The following is a 19,891-nucleotide window of genomic DNA, read 5'->3' on the forward strand; positions in this document are numbered from 1 at the left end:
TGGTCTCTTCCTATGTTTCTATAAGGATAAAGTTAGATCAGAGAAAAGTCAAACAGGAAAGAATTGTCCAAATGAAATCAACAAGTGGTCAGCCACCACAGCCATAAGAACTCAGAAGAAGTTTTGAATAGTTCTGATAATACTGAAGTCTGACCATGCCAAGAATTAAAAATAGAGTTCCTACTAAGATGAATACTTTCAAGATAGTCTGATAACACCTGAGTTTTAATACCTAACAGCCATGTGACTGAGTAAATCATTTAACCTCTATGAGCTTCAGTTTCCTTATGTGTAAAATGGGGATAATAATAGCTCCCAGGGCTGCTTTGAGGACCAAATGTCTTAACATATTGAAAATGCTGTGTTTGGCACTTCAAGCCCCTTATAGCCTAGCCCCCTCCTAGCTTCCAGTCTTCTTCCACCTTAATCCCTCACATGTACTCTTCAATCCAGTGACACTGGCCTCCTGGCTGTTCCACCAACAGGATACTCTACCTCTCAGCTCTGGGCGCTTTCTCTGGCTGTCCCCCAGTCCTGGAATACTCTCCTCCTTCCTCTGCTCTACTGACCTCCTTGGAGTCCTTTAAGTCCCATCACCTTCTACAGGAAGCCTCTTCCAACCCCTCTTAATGCCAGTGCCTTCTCTCTGTTAATTATTTCCTATGCTTCCTATATATTACTTGCTTTGTATATATTTGTTTGCATGTTGTCTTCCCCATTAGATTGTAAGCTCCTTGAGGGCATGGACTATCTTTTGCCTTTTATATCCCCAGTGCTTAGCACAGTGCCTGGCACAAAGTATGAACTTAATAAATATTAACTGATTGATTGAAAACACTTTGCAAACCTAAAAGAGTTATATAAATGCTAGTTATAGTTATTATCATTATAAGAGACAGATCTTGAGTCCAAAGCAGGAAGAAGAAAAGCTATAGTAAGGCAAACTGCAGCGTATTTAAGGGTAACAGCTGCTGAAAGATAAGTTATGAGGAAGCCTTTTCACAAGACCTGGATGCTACTTGGCCATACATTGGGAGCAGGGCTGGTAGTACCAGAGACCTGCAGCTCTGGAGCAATGACAGTCAGCTCAAGGGGAAGGGACTGCTCCAAGGCACTCTTTTATGTCCCAGTTAAGTTGCTCCTATCTTTTTCAGTTAGCCAGGTGTGCTAGCTTGTCTGTTTTGAATCTGCTGCTCTTAAATGATCTCGTTGACCTACTAAAAAGCCTTATTAGCCTACATAAGGATAAGGAAGAGATCTTTCCTAATTCTAGCAAACCAAAAGGTTTGGTTAGTGGGAACTGATCTGGGAGGCTTGAAGTTCTTAGAACAAAGTAGAAGAGCAGTATCATACTGCTTAAGCCTGGCATTTGCATTTGTGATTCAGATACTCCTAGATGTAAATCACAAGCTGGTGGAGAGTGACAGGCTCAGCCAGAGGGATGCATAGGTAAGCTCAATTGCATTTTTTTTTTGTAGGGAAGGGAATAAGCATTTATTAAGTACCTACTATGGGCCAGGCTCTGTGCTCAATGCTTTACAAATATTATCTCATTTAATCCTTAAAACCTACCTAAGAGGTAGGTTATTATCCCTTGATAATAATAATAAAACATAATGAACTGACAGCTGCCGTTCTTGGTAGGCTACGTTCTAAAGGAAAGCCACTCCTTTGAGATGAGATCTGAAGAAAGCTCGGCCTTCAGATCCACTGTCTCCATTTACACTGAGAACTCAGCCAGCCTTGCTTGCTGGTGCCACCTGCTGCCTACATAGAGAACTCCTAGTTTAAAAAACAAAACAAAACTACCTTGACCAATCTAGACCTGCACCTGTATTACAATTTACTGCCTGAAAGAGCTGACTGAGACATTGGGAAGTTACTAGGCCCAAGCTCACTTAGCCAGTATGTGTCAGGGGTGAGCCTTGAACCCTATTCTTCCTGATGTGAAAGCTGGCTCTCAATCAACCCCTCAGTGCCTCAGACCCAAAATATATAACAAAAACAGCAATGACGGCATTCATGTAGTACCTGCTATGCGTCAGGCATTGTGCTAAGTGCCTTTTATAGATATTATCTCATTTGAGTCTCACAATAACCTTGGGAGGTAGGTGCTATTATTATCCCCTTTTTAGATTTGAGGAAGCTGAGACAGGCACAGGATAAGTGACTTGCCCAATTCCCACATCTAGTAAGCATCTAAGGCTAGATTTGAACTCAGGTCATCCTGACTGGGTCTAGGCTCCATCCACTGCCAAAATAAACAAGGTAATTCCAGGAAAGAGATCAGGAAAAGCCTTATGCAAGAGATCTAAGCCATGCCATTTGCCCAGGGGAAGAAACATCCCCACTGAAGAAATTCTGGATTTTTAAAAAATAACTTTTCAGTCTAAACTTGATGAAAATTTCACCCTACTCAATATAATGAATAAACAAAAACTATACATAAGTAGAATTTTTTGTTTTTTAAAATAAATTTTTTAATAAAATAATAGTAACTTATTTACATTGGCATTCTTGTGAAGTTTTGCTAATATTTTTTGTATGGTTGTAGCTAATGTGTGTGTGTGGCAGGGCTTGTTCTGATCCTTCTTCCTCATTTTCTATCAGTTTGCATTAGTACTCCTAGATTTCTTCATGCTCCTCATATTTATTGTTATTAATGATTATTATTAAGAGTATTGCCTTCAAAGGTACAATAGTAAGGGTGTCAGAGTAAGAGGCCCTTTCTTTTTTAGAGATGGAAAAGCTGAGGCTTGGACAGGATAAATGACTGGCCCACTTTATTCAAACAGCCCACACAAATGAGTGAGTGTCAGAGTTGGGATTCAAACCCAGACCATCTTGATACCAACTCCAGTGTTCTTTGGTGCTGTGCTGGACAGATGTGGCCATCTAGCTGTAGGAGAGTCAGAGAGGTAGTATTTATCACTGTATTTCTAGAAAAGCACCTCCCAGAGGCCGGGGCCCAAATAGGCTTACATTAATACTCCCAGCCATGCTTTTTGGAATCAGAATACTGGGGCTCTACTCTTGCCTCTGTTGCTAACTAACTTAAATGACTTTCAGAAAGTCAAATTATCTCTTTGGCACATAATTCCTGTATCTGTAAAATGGGGGAGTTGTAGTAACTGATCCCCAAGGTTTGTTTTTAGTCCGTAATAACATGCTATTGTCAAGAGCTTACTGGATTGAGATTCAGAAGGGCTGAATTCAAGACCTGGTTACTACTTAGGAACTCTCCCAGTTACTACTAACTATGCAACTTTGGGTATGTCACTTAATTTCTCTTGAGACTCAAACGTCTCATCTGTAATGTGGACATATCTAGTCCATCAATCCACCGAGTCCCATCTATACCTGATGTAGAATTCCCTCTTCAATGGTCCCAACAAGTGGTCAACTAACTTTTACTTAGAGATCTCCAACGAGGAGGAACACACTCCTTCCCAAGGTGGCCCATTTCCCTTTTAGATAACTTTTGAAGGAAGTGAGAGTAAAACAGCAAAAAATGGCTCTGGAATTTGAGAACCTGGGTTCAAATCTTGCCTCTGCTTATTAACTATGACACACTGAGCAAGTTATTTAATCTTTTTTTTTCATTTACTCTTTTGGGTCCTCGGTCTGCACATTTACAATTGAGGGGGTTGGAGTAGATGACCTCTGGGATCTCTTCTACCTCTAGGTCTATGAAACAGAAATATAAGGAACATAGTTCTTGGCCACTTCCAACCACTGTTTCTAGCTCTCTCTACTCTCTGGAGCCAAAAAGAACAAGTCTAATCTCTCTTACATGTGATGGCTCTTCATGTCTTTGAAGGCAGCTATCATCTATCGTGTCTCAGAGATCTTCTCATTTCCAGGTTTAACAACCTCACTTCATCCTCAGACACAAAAGCCATGCCCTGCCAACCTTACAGGATTAGCGTGTGGATAAAATAAGAGAATTAATTTGGTTCACTTAGCGGGTTTCTCTGTCCAAAGAAAAAAAGGGTGTTCCATTAGGCTTAATGAGACTATCACTGAAACCCTTCTAATTTCCCTTCCCCTGGTTTTATATTAATCAAACAAACTACTATTGACAATTTGCTTTCCTAGCTACTTTCTTCTGTGAGGTAGGTAGAGAAGGGACTGGCCAGGTAACATAACTACAGTCTGCCTCAGTTTCCTCAACTGTAAAATGGACTTAATAATAGTACCTGCCTCACTGAGTTGTTGTGAGGATCAAATGAGGCAATTTATTATAAGTGCCCAGCACACAGTAGGTGTTTAATAAATGCTCGTTCCCTTCCCTTCCCCTTTCTACTTCAGCTGATGGTGAGTTATCCCCACTCTGAACTGCTGGAGCACTTACTGTTGGGACCACTCTTCGTTGCCTTGTGCTGTTTAATCATTTCCCTTGTGTGTTTCTTTTCTCACCAAATAAGAACATAAACCTCTCGAGGGCCAGTTTGGGGTCTACAACCTTTTTGTCGTGGCTCGTAGTGCCATAAGCAAAGTGGTCGGTGCTCGTTGAAATATTTGCATTTTGAAATTACATAAATTGGTATACGGTCTCATGGAATCCTGGATACTGTGGCTTGATCAACCCCCAAATTAACTCTGGTCAAGATTCTGGAATTGAAGGGCTGGGAGAGCAGACTGTTGAGAGCAAAACAATTCTTTCAACCAGTTACCCAGGTTCAAAATCTGAGTCACTTTTCCCTTTCCTTCATCATCCAATCCATTGCCTAATCCTATAGATTCTATCTTTGTTCTTATCAAATTGCATTAAACCGAACTGGAATGAATTGAGCAGTAGGTTTAAACCAAGTGTCACATGTAACCAACAATAACTTGGAAATGAAAAGGGCCTCTGAAAATAGCATCAAGGACATATATGACCTGAAAAGTGGGTGGGCTGATGTGTTAGCAGGAATGAGGGATGACTGAACCTTAAGGCCATTGGGCAAATACCTTCTGGAGAATGTGTTGCAAGGCGAGGATGAAAATTATACAAGATGAAAAGGCAAAGATGGGCTGAAATTTACACTGGTTGGGATTCACTGACAAACTAAAGTTGTTTTTGTGTACCTGGGCATCTGCCACTAGAGGGAGTTCAATTTTTTAAATTGACTTTTTTTTTCTTTCCCCAGTATGTACTAGAAAACACATATATTTTTATGTTTGATTTTGCTTTGAAGTGGAAATCTAGCCATTGGTGTTAGTTGCATAATAAATGATAATGAGAACTGATACAGAGTTTTACTTCAGGGTTGTTCATAAATACTGGCCTCCATCATCTTATGACGTATATAGGAGGGTGGAATGTGAATTAATACAAATAATGAATTCCCCCAATGTGATCACATTATCTGAATTTGCACTACGTATTTGCAATAGGCAGGGACCAATGACTATACTTTACACAATTGTAACTTCCAGTGAATATCCACTAGTCAGGGGTGGAGAACCCCTGAGTTTGGATTCAGTCAAAGGGCTGCATTTGAGAACGCAGGAGACCACATGTGGCCTCGGAGCCTCAGCTTCCCCACCCCTACTTCCAGTAATCGGGACTTAGCTGTGTCCTCTTGGGCCTCAGAGGAGAACAACTTTCTGTACTTTCCTGCTTAAGTGAATCTGGTGTCTTATTATTGCCTGTAAGATAGCTCTGAACAACAAAACAAAACAACTGCAGTTGAAAGCCAGAAGGGCCCCTAACCTAAGACACCCGGATATGCTAAGCCAAGCACAGATCTTATATAGTCAACTGGTTTAGAGAGATACGTCTGAGGACAGTTCAGTGCTGCTGGAGGCAACAAGAACAAAGATAAAGCTGGCATTGTCTGGTTGGCCTCAGTTGCTGGGGTGTTAAAAAATAGACTAGCTGTGTGACATAGTTGAAAGAGCCTTGGGCCATGAGAAGACTGAGGTTCTAGTCCCGACCCCCACAACTTGTTAGTTGCATGATTGCAAATGAGTTACTTAACTCTCTCAGCCTTAGTTTCCTCATCTGAATAGTGGAGAAAATAATAATTCCTCAAAAGTCCTACTGTAATGTGGAGTTGACTTTGGATTCTTGAAGACTATGCCAGAGAAGGTTCTAGTAATCTGGAAAGAACCCAAGCATGGTCCTGGCAATAGACTGCAGTCTCTCGAGGGTCAGCATAGTTGGGTTTGGAAAGGCTCGTCACTTAAAGACTGGCCACTCAGTGAGTAATCTTTCCTGAAGATGTTAAAAGACGGGATGTTTCCATGCTTTTCCAGTACTTTGCCATTTTCCACTTTCTCTTGAGATGCCCAGAGAATGTGAACTTAGATTGGATGGACTGCTGTAGAGATGTAGGCTGTCTTGTCTTTCTCTGCCATGGGAATCCAGTAGTATCTACTATGCAGATCTAACACTTGGTGGCCTAAGCACACAGTTTATGAACTCATGGCATGGTGCACAGGTCCACTTTAGTTCACTTGTTCAAAGACTATACCCATCAGGATTATGCCAGTTGGAGCATATGCTTCAAGGTGTATTGTAGACTCTTGCCCCTTTTCAACAATTTATAGAGAGCATGGGTAAGAATGATTGGAAAGTGTTGATGTGCCTGGCTGACCTCCTGCCTTTGGGAACCCACTGAAGAAACACTGTAAAAGACTGACAAATGCATTAAGTTGACTGGGAGATGCCAGTCTGAAATCATCAGTTGACGAGTGTCAATTCTGCAGAGCTTCTCTCAAGTATGTGGGTCTCACAGTGCCTCAATAGGGAGTGAGTATTAAGGTGGAGAAGTCAGATAAGCCTGTCAGATGGCCAGGTCCAAAGCATCTTTTGAGAGCTAAAGACGTTTCTGGGATTTGGTGCCAACAATCAAAGCGTTGTGAAGAACTATGTTGTCATTATTAAGACTCTCCATAATCACTTGTGAGTATGTGGTTGAGAAGACTGAAAACTAGGTGCATAAGAATGGGAAATATGACCTGGCCCCTGGAGCACATATCAAGGAATTTTTAAAGTCTCAGTCAAATAAGTTGCCTTATATATGCAGTTTTGGTTTATTCAGATACAAGCACATCAATGCTCATTGAGAGGGCTTAGGAGCAGTTTTATAATGAGAGCAATAGCCACTAGAAACCTATTGGATTTGTCAGTAGAGGTCTCAATGACAGTGAAACTCATGCCTATACACAACTTGGAATGTTTGGCTTTAAAGGGGGATGTCTCTGTAAGCTCTGAGACTATGTACATTGGATCCCAATTTCAGGAACAGAATCACGATTTCCAGCCCTAAATTGGACGCTACCTTCCAGACATGAGTAGTGCCAAACCAACTGAGTTCAGTGTTCACTATTACCTAAGGAAGACTAATGTGAATACAGATTCCCTGATCCAGAGGTCACATGAGTCCGAAGTGATGGTGATCCCCGTAGAAGGGGTGAGGGTGATCTGTGACAGTCAGGGAGTCAGGCTTTTGTCACGTGACATGGCTGACAATATCTTAGAGCCTGGGACTTCCATCAGCAAGAGTGCCGTCAGTATGTGTGAACCATGCTTCATTGAACTTGTCCTTGGTTATCCATGGACTTTAATCCTTAAAGGACTAAAGCACCTATCATGTGCCAGTCACTGGATATACAAAGATAAAGTGACAGTCCTTGTTCTGAAGGAATTTGTATTCTAGCAGAGGAGACAATATGTATCTCTATAGATATGTACAAAATACATACAAGGTAACTTTGGAGGCAAAGACCCTAATAGCTGGGGGGACCAGGAGAACCTTTCTATGGAAGGTGCTAGATTCCAGGAGGAGGGGGTGTGGAGGGAGAACATGTCAGGCATGGATGGAGGATGGAGTCTTGTGTATGAGTAACCATAACTAGATGACTATTTGTCTAGTTGAAATAGTGAGGACTCCTTTTGCATATGGGTTGGACACTGCAATCATTCAAGAGTGATAGAGTTAGCCAAGCATTTTCCAAGAAGAAGGGCACACCTACCAGCTGCAGATAAAATGAGAGCTAGATAAATCCCTCAAAAGGAGAGGGTTTGGATGAGGATAACAATGTCCGTTGATGCCCATTAGAGAGTCAGGGAAGTCGACTGAGAGGGAACTCTGCCTAGACAACCAGGTTGAATCTAGAAACTACCACTTTGCTTCCTAATAATTCAGCTTTGGAAGCACCTATGGTACATAAATCATCCATAGTGCCTTCAGGTGCTACTGGTCAACCTGAGATAGATGGACAATGAAGGTATCAGGCACTTACTACATGCCACAAACTGTGCTAAGGAGACCAGTCGGTCTGATGACACCAAAGGTAGAAAGCTGACAAAAGGTCATGGTAAAAGGTCAGTGCTATTTGGCCAGTGACCAAATTAGCTGATGATGCTTAAAGGGAAATCAATGAGGTCTCCATGGGACAAGACAACCTATGAGGTTATGTGTGGTATAAGACCTCTGTGTGTGCTATATAGAAGGCTTCATGCTGGATTCCATTCTTTGGCTGGCTATAGTGCATTTATTATGTTTCTGCATGTGACCTATTATTTGGGTGCTGTATGCAACCTTGTTATAGGATGCTGTTTGTTACATGCTACAAATGAATGAATGAATTAAAAGCATTTATTGAGTACTTTTTATATGCCAAGCACTGTGCTATGCTCTGCGGAATACAAATGCAAAAGTGAGACAGGTTTCTATTCTCAACAAGTATAACTTCTAATTGGAAAGACAACACACATAAAGGAATGGTGGCCAGGGAAGGGAGTTTTAGTCTGGGAGATTTTCACAAAGATAATGAATGGAATGTTAGGGCAATCCCCTGGCACACCCAATCCAGAAGCAATGGTGGTATGGATGTGATTACTATTCTCAGAGAAAGAAAGAGGTAGAGATGGTAGGAGAGATACCTACTAAGGTCCCTGCTACATAAGCTATGCTATTTTTTCCCCTAAAAATATTGTTCTCATGAACTATTTGGTCCAGGAGACTAAGGCTTGAATTGTTGACATAGATTCCTAGTTGCTTAAGTATAAAAACTCCTCAGGCTTCACACATGCTGCTCCCTTAGAGGACTATCACGGCACATGCCAAGGCAGAGGAACTGGGTCCAACTGAATCAATGCTGTATCCTTGCTGGATATTCTTTCCATGCTATTGTTAAATCAGCATCCTTTTCCCTAAGTATTAGATGATCTACAAACATCTCATTTGATTCCAATTCCAAACCTGAACACTAGACCGACCTAATTCAGGCCTGTCCCAAAAAAGTTTCCCAGGCCTTTGTGGCCTCTTTCTGTTTCCAAGGTGATGAAGTTTCAGAAAAGGGGGTGGTATGATAAAAATATATGTATGAGCAGAAAAGGAGGTGGGTTGGTCATGCAGAGATAACAGATGGATGGCCCTGCTGCTGTGCTGCTATCCTTGAAATCTTAACAGGAAAAGAGAAAGGCCTGCAGCACGCTGGGTAAATCTTCTGTGGGAGATCAGTGGAAAGACAGAGTGCAGAATGGCAGAAGGTAAAAGCATGGACGGGTTGTGACCTGCACTCACTAGTGAGACCATGAATCCATCCGTCCTTACCCTGTCCACCTCAGGGGCTTGCTCTGAGGCAAGTTTGGTAAACCACCGTGTGTTCTGTGGATGTTTTACCTGAGCCTCATAATTGTATCTATAGCGATACTGCTCTAGTCTCTTCTCCAGCTTGACCTCTTCCTGGGTCAGGTGGTTCCGATGGACCTCCCAAAGGCGCAGAGTTGTCTGTAAATACGTGAACAGATCTTGGCTCTGCACTTCTGCCTCTCGAGCTGCCTCCTCAAGGGCGTTCTAGAGGAACAAAATACAGAGAATCTATTATTGGATTGCTTGCCAAGAGGAAAGATGGAGATCTTCTACCCATCTCTTTAATCCTTGACCCTTCCAGCCCAAACAGTGTCTGTTCCAAGCATGAGGGATATTAGATAGGCAGTAATCACAGCTAGCATTAAGAGAGAGCTTTGAGGTTCATCAGGTGTCTTATAAATATCATCTCATTTCATTCTCCTGACCACCCTGGGGGTAGGTGCTATAATTACTCCCATTTTACAGATAAGTAAACTGAAGCCAACAGAAAATAAGTGACTTGCCCAAGGGTCATACATCTAGGAGGTGTCTGAAGCTGGATTTGAACTCGGGTCTTTCTATCTCCAGGGCCAGGGCTCTATCCACTGTGCCACCTAGATGTCTAACATTATACTAGTATCCACAAAATATTAAAGCAGGTGGGCAAGAAGAATAGGCAATATGGCCTGACCCCTCCTACAATCATGTGTATGGGCTTTTAAGAACTCAGTCGACGATGTAATTCATTGGCCCAGATACACTAATTGGAGCTTTTGGCTCTGAAGGATGCTGTCCCTGACAAGCTCTGAGGAAAGGTCTCTCAAACACCGGATGCATCTTCTTATGACTAAACAATAACAAACCCACCTTATGTGACAGGTGAGAGGTTCAGTCAAAGCACATAATGAATTTCAGATGACATTTGGCATGTGAACTCAATTCCTTTGACTTCAGATCTAGCACTTTCCACAGTATTTGGCCCTGTGCTGGCAGATGCCCAATAAGCATTTGCTATAAATTAATGAATTTGCATATAAGACCCCCATTTCATTTCTAGAAAGTAACATTTTCAGAATTGTAACCAAGGTAAAGTACCAAGGCCCAGATTTACTGCAAGGCAGAAGATCTACCCCAAACTGGGGGAATTTAACGGCCACTGCTTTACACCCTTTAAAGAAGAAGGTTGGGGTGGGGCCAGGTGTGGAGCGGTGGTAGAGCAAAGTCAGTGACAGGATAGTGAGTCTGGAGGTGGGACTAGAGGCTTCCCTCAACTGCTAGCAGAGTGGTTTGATAGCCAGCTCTGGCTCCTAGGGTTCCTCTGTCAAGGAGGGCTGGTATGTAGGCCATAGCTGATGGGAACTCAAGTTCTGTTCTGGCCCAGGGGTGATGAGAGGGGGGCCTGGTCTTATCCCTGGCCCTGCCTCAGAGACCTGGGTCCTTATTGCAAATAGTATTGTTCCTTCAGGGCCCACCTCACAGTACGCCACCTGAGGTAAGAGGTCACAACACAAGTAACCAAAGAGCTCAAGAACTATGGGGACTGTCGAAAAGCACCCCATCTTCCTCCTCCCCTCCTCACAACTGGCTTACAAAGAGAGTATTCACTCTCAACCCCAGTAAGCTGATTTCTCAGTACCAAGGATGAGAAAGAAATGACCTAGGCAGCTAGTTATCACGACTATCAAGAATGATTAGTCAAAATAGGAAGTCTTAAGAAATAAGAGGCAGGAGACAACCCAAATGAATAAATGAATGAATGAAAAAAGTGCTTATTGATCATTTACTATATGCCAGACACTGTGTAAGCACTGAGTATATTATTAATAATCACAGCTAACATCTATGGAGTACTTACTGTGTACCAAGCACTGTGCTAAGTATGTTACAAATATCACCTCATTTGATCCTCAAAACAATCCTGGAAGGTAGGTGCTATTACTATCTCCATTTTACAGATGAGGAAACTGAGGCAGACAGAATTGAAGTGACTTTCCCTGAGTCATATAGCTACTAAGCATCTGAGGCTGGTTTTGAACTCCAGTCTTCCCTGACTCCAGGCCCACTGGGGAGTGATAGCCAGGAAGGAATGATTTGGCCAGGGATGTTAGAGGGAATGGTGATTGGAGTTCTATAAGGCAATTGACTGACATGTACATTTCTAGGAATGGTAGTGTCCAGTTGATTAATATTCTCAGAGATAGAGTTGGGAAAGGAGGGAGGGGATAAGCACGACTTAGAGTTGGGAAGCGGCATGGTAGACCTAGATCTGGGCCACAGAAAGTAAATGCTCACCAACGAGCAGCCAGGGTCCTAGGGGTCAGAGCTGAAATAGGAGGAGGAGGAGGAGGAGGAGCAGGAGAAGAGAACCATCTCATAGCATCTCAGTGTCTGTTTCCCCTCATGAGGCAGTGTCTGTGTCTCACCCACTATTATTAATGGTGGCTTTCATATTCATTGCCTTGGTTACTAGTTGTGGTACTTGCTCCAAGTGTAAAAATATCTCATTTTGGCTTTGGATATTACTATAGGAGCCATTCAGTAACACTACTTCTTTTGGGTTTGGTGGTTGTCATTTGGTGGTTTGCATTTTTGTACTGTGTGTTCACTATCCCAGTCTGGGCAGTACATAAAGTAAGCTAATCCTCATTTTCCTTGAGGGCAGATGAGGTGGGGGGGGGTGTTCTTCTTCTGATAATTTTAATTATGCTCTATTAATTACACATTTCCTTACACAGAGGAAGCCAATCCTACAGAAACATCCAATGCTATCTTAAAAATACCTTTTCCTCTAGCTCAGGTAAATAAAATGAAGAGACAGTGCACCAGGTGATTCCAACTATTTGGCTTTCTTGCAATTGGTTGTTCAACAAGTAATAAGCTGCCTCGTGAGGGAGGTAGTGAACTCCTGTCATTGGAATGCCAAGCAGAGACCGGATGGCCACTTGTCAGGAAAACTATAGACGATTCTCTGCATGGAGTGAAAGGTGGGACTGAACCTGCTCTAAGCCACTGTCTAACATGGAGGTTCTAAAGGGCCAGGAATATTCTTTATTACTCACCCTTTAGATATAGAGCATGAGCAAGCGGCTTTCTACCCAGTTATTGCAGATCAAATTCAGGGAATAGGAGATAGAAGCTTTTCCCACAGAACTTATAACACGAGTGTATAAAGACTATGCAGGTGAATGAGCTGTCTAGAGATTTATTTTGAGTTTCATAACTTGTGTGTAGGTAAATGCTGCCTCTCAGTTTTTTCTCATCATGGGTGATTGTCTTCTGAAGGCCATAAGCCCAGCTCACATGTCACCTACGTCTTCCATGAAGCCATCCCTTATTCCCCATCAGTAAAGACCTTCCTCTTTGAAACTCACATAGCCCTGCTTTGTGCTTTGACATACTTGTCATGTAATAAATGATGTTTATAGTTACCTGTGTTCATATCTCATTTGCATTTGATTCTGTGAAGGGCAGGGACCACGTCATATTAACATTGAATCTCACTTAGCACCACAGTCTGCACCTAATAGGTGCTAAAGATACACCTACATGAGGCTCCTTGTGCTCTCCCAGATGCTAGCTACACTACTTCCCCACATCCCTAAAATACCTTGTACTTATTGAGGCTAAGAATGGAAAAAGTGCCAATCAGAGGATTGGACTGACAATCCAATTAGATTATGAGCTCTCTGAGGGCAAGGACTGTCTGTTGCCTCTTTTTGTATTCCCAGCACAGTGTAGCACACTGCCTGGCACATAGTAAGCCATTAATAAATGTTTATTGACTGACTAACTGAAATGACACTATGCTACTTACTATCTGTGTGACCTCAGGCAAGTCACTTAACCTCTGTGGCCCTCGGTTTCCTCATCTATAAATAAAGGATTGGACAAGATGGCCTCTGAAGTCACTCCCAGCTCTAAATCTATGAAATTATAATCTAATTTTGTATATTCTCATATAAGTATATGGGAAGCAATATGTTTCAAGCGGTAGAGCCTAGTGGCCTTGAAACGACTAGTAGTTAGGTTCAAATGCTACCTGTGACACATATGGCTGTGTGACACGGGTAGGTTGTGGACAGATTGTGGAGGACCTTCAATGGCAGGCTAAAGAATTTAAATGTGATTTCAGAAGTAATGAGGCAGCACTGAAGACTTAAGTCATTCATTTTAGCTGAATAACATAACAAACAAAAGGAAAGTCAATTTTAAGCTTTTAAGGAAATCAGTAAGATCAAGCTGTGCAACCAGCTGACTCTAATTCTCCAAAAGTCAGAAATTACACCCATGCCAATTAATAGAATATTAATAATAATAATGCATTCCTATGGTACTTTAAGGTTTGCAAAGCACCTTGGAAATCTTACCTTACTTAGTCCACACTCAATAAAATGGCCTAGGGTGGGAGGGAAGAAAGAAAATTCAAGGCCAGAATGATCCCTTGGAAAGCTAGCTCATGGTACTTATTTTAAAGAACAGTCATGAGCACTTCCTCTTTAGTAACTGGTACATATCATGTAGTATTGTCGTCAAAGGAGAAGTGAGATTTGACTTCTTACACACATCATTTCCAGGTCCTTTTCCACCTGACTCTGGAGGTTTCCTATTATCCGGAAGAAGGAGAGGTTCATGGAATGTTCTATCTCTTCTAATGAGAAAACTTTCCAGTCCAGCAGTTGTTTCTAAAGAAAAAGACCAAGGTTAAGTTCATGACATTATAAGCATAATAAAGATTTGATAGGACAGAATACTTTAGAAAAACTTGAGATACCAACTACTTCTTCCTAAGAAACCCTAGAAGGAAAAGTATATGGATGAAAGGGAAATGTGTCGATCACCCTTTGGATAATGTACAAAAGTTATAAGAAATACTTCTTATTCTCTTTTCTCTCCTCCATGCTTTACTTCTGTAGTTTCTGGGATTACTGTTCATACACATCCATGTAGGTGTTGTACATATATTCAGAAATGTGCTGGCATCAGTTTGAACAGGCTCCTGAGAGCCAATTACTGATTTGTCAGTGAGAGCATTCACATTTTTAGAAATTGACAATTGATACAAATCAGGACTTGATTTATTGTTGTGTTGACAATCTAGACTTGGGAAAGTACTGGAGAAAATGTTAATGCAGATTAAATGTAAAAGTGTGCTAGGCATATTTTTTTTCCTGGAAAGCCAGTTGTTAAATATTTACCAGCACACTCCTGCGTGTACATAAGTTGGTGCATATTTATAGATCAAGATAAGGCGTGGACGTGTGATTTCATTGGTACTGGGAACTCCCAGATGAGGAAACTCCCTCTATCAACATAGGTGTAGGCACTTTGTTTGCAATTTATAGTCATAGAGAGTTAACTAGAGCACTGAGCAGTGACTTGTTCAGGGTCAAAGGCAAAGACTCCAGTGCAGGTCTTCCTAACTTCAATATCATCTCTCTATACACCATCCATATTTGTGTGTGGGAGTATATATGTACGTATAATATATGTACATATACACTCACATATACTCATATATATATGTAGAGTCCTTCTATGTTTTGCAAGAATTTTTGTTGTTCAAATTACCCAAAAAAGGAGACCCTTTAATTTTCAAGTTGCCACAGGGTTCCAGCTGGCTGCAGTCATCCTGAAGGATGATTGGCTTTTTTTAGTTCAGATTTGAGGATTTAGTGAGCCCTCAGTGAATGTTTTATTTTACCAGGTGTACGTTGCATTACCCTTTTGAGCTGTTTTATTGTCATTCGGTCATATTTTATCTCTCTGTACTTGCATTAATGTTGGCAAATGTCACAATACCCTAAGAACCCTGCCCCTCGAAGAACTCTCCAAGGTGAGGAGGCTCTCTGAAGTCGCTACCTTGCACTGCTCCACAAAGTCCAGACACTCCTGCCAAATTTCTTCGTTCCGAAGGTAAATCTTCATCATGCTCTCCCCAATGCAGTAATCTTTATAAACAAAAGAGATGAAGATCCAAGTCAGTTTGACAACCACAGAGCAAGCATTTCAGCCACTCAGAAACCTCATTTGCTGCTATTCTCAGTTACTGTGCCCATCATTCTGGAAAGGCTTTCCAACTGAGGAAGCTGACAATTCTAAGTATACCACAGAGCTAGAAGGGTTCTCTAATGAACAATGTGTCCATTCTTTTGTCTTTCAAGTGGATTAGGTTTGCATTGTCTCCAATACAGGTACATGCTTCATGGGAATGTCTTGACCAAGGCTATTTTATCCTCAATGTCATTAATACTTTACAACTAAGCCCTTCTTAATTTTGTGAGACTCCTGCTGCAGTCATTTAGCCAATGCCCTTTTATAAAAGCTTGTTTAATTGAATTGAGTGAAGCAAGGAAAGAGCATGTGGGAGACAAGGCTGGAAATATAGGGAGCGTCCCAATTGTGGAGGATGCTGAATGCCAAGTTGAAGAGTTTAGACAGCACTTGGTAGGCAAGAGGGAATAACTGAACATTTTGGAGTATGTGGGGGTATGGGAAGAGAAGGAAGAGGACGAAGGTGGGAACACGATTAGACCTGCCCACATTTTACTCTGGTAAAATGTGCAAGATGGCAGGGGAACAGTTAGAAGATCTGTGTTTGAGACCCAGCTCTGCCACTTACTAGCTAGATGAATTTGGGCATATCATTTCATCTCTCTGGATGTCAGCTCCATCTTAGGTCAAATGAAGGGAGTGGACTCAATGACCTCTAAACTTCCTTACAATTCTAATAGTCTAAGACAAAAGTCAGGGATACTTCTTAGGAAACCACTGCTATTGTCCAAGTGGAAAGGTGATGGGGGTGGGGGTGGGGTGTCAAGACTAGGGCGCAACAGCAGAGATGGAAAGAGGAGGGGAAGATGTGAGAGAGATTACTTTAAGAATAATTCAGTCTGTGAAGGGAGCAGAACCAGGAGAACATTGTACACGGTAACAGCCACATTGTGCAATGACCAACTATGACAGATTTAGCTCTTCTTAGCAATACAATGATGCAAGACAATTCCAAAAGACTCATGATGGAAAATGCTATCCACATCCAAAGAAAGAACGATGGAGTCTGACTGTAGATCAAAGCATGCTATTTTTTCTCTCTTATCCCTTTCTCATGGTTTTTCCCTTTTGTTCTGATTCTTCTTTGGCACCATGACTAATGTAGAAATAGGTTTAATATGATTGTACATGTGTAGTCTATATCAGATTGCTTGCTGTCTTGGGGAGGGGCAGAAAAAATTTGGAACTCAAAATCTTATAAAAGTGAATGTCGAAAACTATCTTTATATGTAATTTGAAAAAAATAAAGTACTTTTAAGTGGGGGGGGGTGGAGAATAATTCAGTCCTTCAATTGGGTCACTATAAGCAATCCTTTCATGGACTCAGGTTACAAACCTTCCATGCCTTAGGAGATGTTTTCCTTGAGTTTCTCTGTCCAAAAGAAATGAATGACCCCATGGTCCACTTGAGAATGAGCTTCTCCAAAACTGACTAGTTTTTAGGAAACAAGCATTTGCAGTTTTCCTGTAAGTAAGTCAGGCCTTTCCCTGAAGCCTAAATCTTATAGAGGTTATGTTCCATGGTCCACCTTAAAGAACCTGGGGTCACTTATATGCCATGATGAGGTATCAGGGCACTTCTTTATATTTGAAATTGACAAACTGAATTTGTATGGAGTGCACTCAATAAATAATTTTTAAAAGAAAAGAATGAATTAGCTGATCATTAATATGGAATATAACCAGGGGTGCGCTAGAGCCAGCATAAATATTTAGTGTGGGCATTTATACTCCCAAATTTGGAAAATGCTACAAACTGGGGCTTGATTTATTGTTTTATTGACTGTCCAGACTTAAGGAAAGTGATGGAGAACATGTTAATAAGGCATATCAAACTTACCTTCCCCCCCTGGAAAGCTGGTTGTTAAGCACTTACCAGTACACCTCTAAATGTAATTCAAGTTTTATCCCAGTAGACCTTACAAGTTACAGTGTTAGTTTAAGCAACACAGAGATCTTGGCAAATTATATTTTATTTAGTTCATCAAAGGCTGGTAAGGAAGAATTTAAGAACCATTTATTCAAATTAGCTTAATTTCTCTCCCAGGTTCTAAAACCTGAAGTCATCTTTGAAGCATTTCCTCAAATTGAAGCTACAAAAACCACAAGATCCTATTGGTTTTCCTTAATTTGATTCAATTGAACAAACATTTATCAAGTGCCTCGTATGTACCAGGCATTGGTACAAAATTGTCACGGTCCTCAAGGAGCTTATATTCTTTATGCCTTATAAATGCCTGGTGGTCTCTTCTATCTTCCTTACCCTTGTTCTCCATTCCCACTGCTCCCTCCTTAGTCCAGGCCCTCAGAGCCTCATATCGGAATGACTGTTAGCAGTCTTCTACCTGGTCTCCCTGGTCTCCTAAGGTTCCAGTCTCCTTTTACTACAAACCATCCTGCACACCAGAGACTAGTTTATGTTTCTATAACCAAACTCTGACCAAGCCTCTCTCCAGCTCCAAAGCCTTTTACATCCACAGCATAAACTCTGTTCCCTGGTTTTCAAGATGATCTGGACTTACCTATCTATCCAATATTATTTTTTGCTAGCCTTAAATTTGGCCACTGCAGTTGGCCAAATATCCTTCCACAAACTTTCCATAACCACTCATATCTCCATTCTCTCACTCCTCTTGGTGGTTTTTCTTGGCATGATCCACCAGGCCAAATTATACATATTCTTTCAGATTCAGTTTGAGTTTCACCTCCTGTGTGACACCTTCCTTGATTATTCTAACCTTCACTGATCTCTCTGTGTCTCTCTCCGTCTCTTTCTAAGTTTTATTGATACTTTTTGTTTTTACATCATAGTTCTTTCCAGGTATGAACTGCTCCCTCTCTCCCCACCCCCAAGCTTTTTCTTATAACAGAAAAACAATTAAGCAAAACCGACAGACACAGCAATTGAATAGAAGATTCTACACCCATAGTCCCCCACCTCTTCAAGGAAAGAAAGGAGATGCATTTCCTCATATCTTCTCCAATTTGTGTCTCTCAGACTCTCACAGTATTTGTAGCCTATGCCATAGGGAGAAGTAGAATGACAGGTGGTTATGGTTAGATAGAATGTCAGCTTGTCCTTGGGGTAGTGGGTAATGGTGAGAAACCAGTGTGTGACTATCCCTATGGGTGAAGTGAAGTAATATGATTTAAGGAGACTGAAGAAGTAGAAAAGGGATTTTGAGAGGGCATCAGTGTGAATGTGTAAGAGTAAAGGCAGAGAGGGAGAGGAAGATGGGAAGCCAGTCGCTGCACTATTTGAACAAGGAGGCAGATGATCTGGGGTGGGGGAGGAGAGGAAGAGGTGGCCAGTATTTCACAGCCACAATAATTTGGATCGAGTGGAAAGTTTTGATTTGAGTCAATTCAAATTTTGATTGCTGAATGATAGAGATTAAAGGGAGAGTCTGGAAGTAGCAGATGAAATCAAAGAGTTTTCTGATCTCCCCTTTGGGATCAGTATGTCGAAAGGGAGAGCCAGTGCTGGAAAGGATGGCTGGGAATGTAGTGTCGTCAGAGGAGCCAGGACCCAATGAGGGCTAGTAGATAGGAATATTAGAGAAAGAAGTCCAGTACAGAGGAGAGTTTGTTCATTATGGAATAGGAATTTCAAAGAGTACAGTGAAAAGAGTAGGCAGGGTTGGAGTGGGATATGGATGGGGTTAGGCTAAGGAGGATGAGGATGAAATAAGGGCTGGCTGTTGATTAATACAGGAATAGAGAGAAAAACAAGAGAAGCCTTGGGAAGAGTGGTGATTGGAAGATGAATAGTAAAGCTCCCAGTCTCTAAGAGTGTTGGAGAGGTTACTGTGGTGGGCCTGGATCATGGTAGTTCCTAGGCTGCTGCTGCAGGTGTTCCTTCTCTAGGGTAGTTGGCATTTATTAATAATACCTTATATTTTACGTGACTTTATGGTTTACAAAGTGCTTTCACAGGCAAGACACGCACACACACACACACACACACACACACACAAGTAATTCTATCATCTCCATTGAATGAATGAGGAAATTAAGGTTCAGAAAGTTTGACATGGCCAAGTCAACAATCTCTTCATTTTACAGATGAAGAAGAAATCCAAAGATTTTAAATAACTTGCTAATAAGTCACAGAGCAGGGACTTGCAGGCTCCTAGATTGAAACTTAGAAGGACAGAGACCTGTCCTCTCATTTTACAGGGTCACACAGATACTAAGCGGCCTCCTGCCTCCAAAGCCAAGAGCCTTTCCACTAAATCATTCTGTCTCTCTACTCTTCTTGAATAGAG

The 19,891-nt window shown here is 41.6% G+C and overlaps 1 protein-coding gene across 1 annotated transcript in view; it reads right to left on the bottom strand.

Annotated features, from left to right (window-relative positions):
- Positions 1–19,891, bottom strand: part of CCDC180 (coiled-coil domain containing 180) — a 129,655-nt gene that overhangs the window by 84,715 nt on the left and 25,049 nt on the right. Inside the window, exons 12-14 of the mRNA XM_036752440.1 lie at positions 15,432–15,520; positions 14,132–14,254; positions 9,624–9,797 (exon numbers count right to left, since the gene is read on the bottom strand). Of these exons, the coding sequence (XP_036608335.1) occupies positions 9,624–9,797; positions 14,132–14,254; positions 15,432–15,520 (386 nt within the window). The remainder of the gene's footprint in view (positions 1–9,623; positions 9,798–14,131; positions 14,255–15,431; positions 15,521–19,891) is intronic.

Source organism: Trichosurus vulpecula, chromosome 3 (genome assembly GCF_011100635.1).
Source record: "Trichosurus vulpecula isolate mTriVul1 chromosome 3, mTriVul1.pri, whole genome shotgun sequence".
In the NCBI taxonomy this organism is placed as follows: domain Eukaryota; kingdom Metazoa; phylum Chordata; class Mammalia; order Diprotodontia; family Phalangeridae; genus Trichosurus; species Trichosurus vulpecula.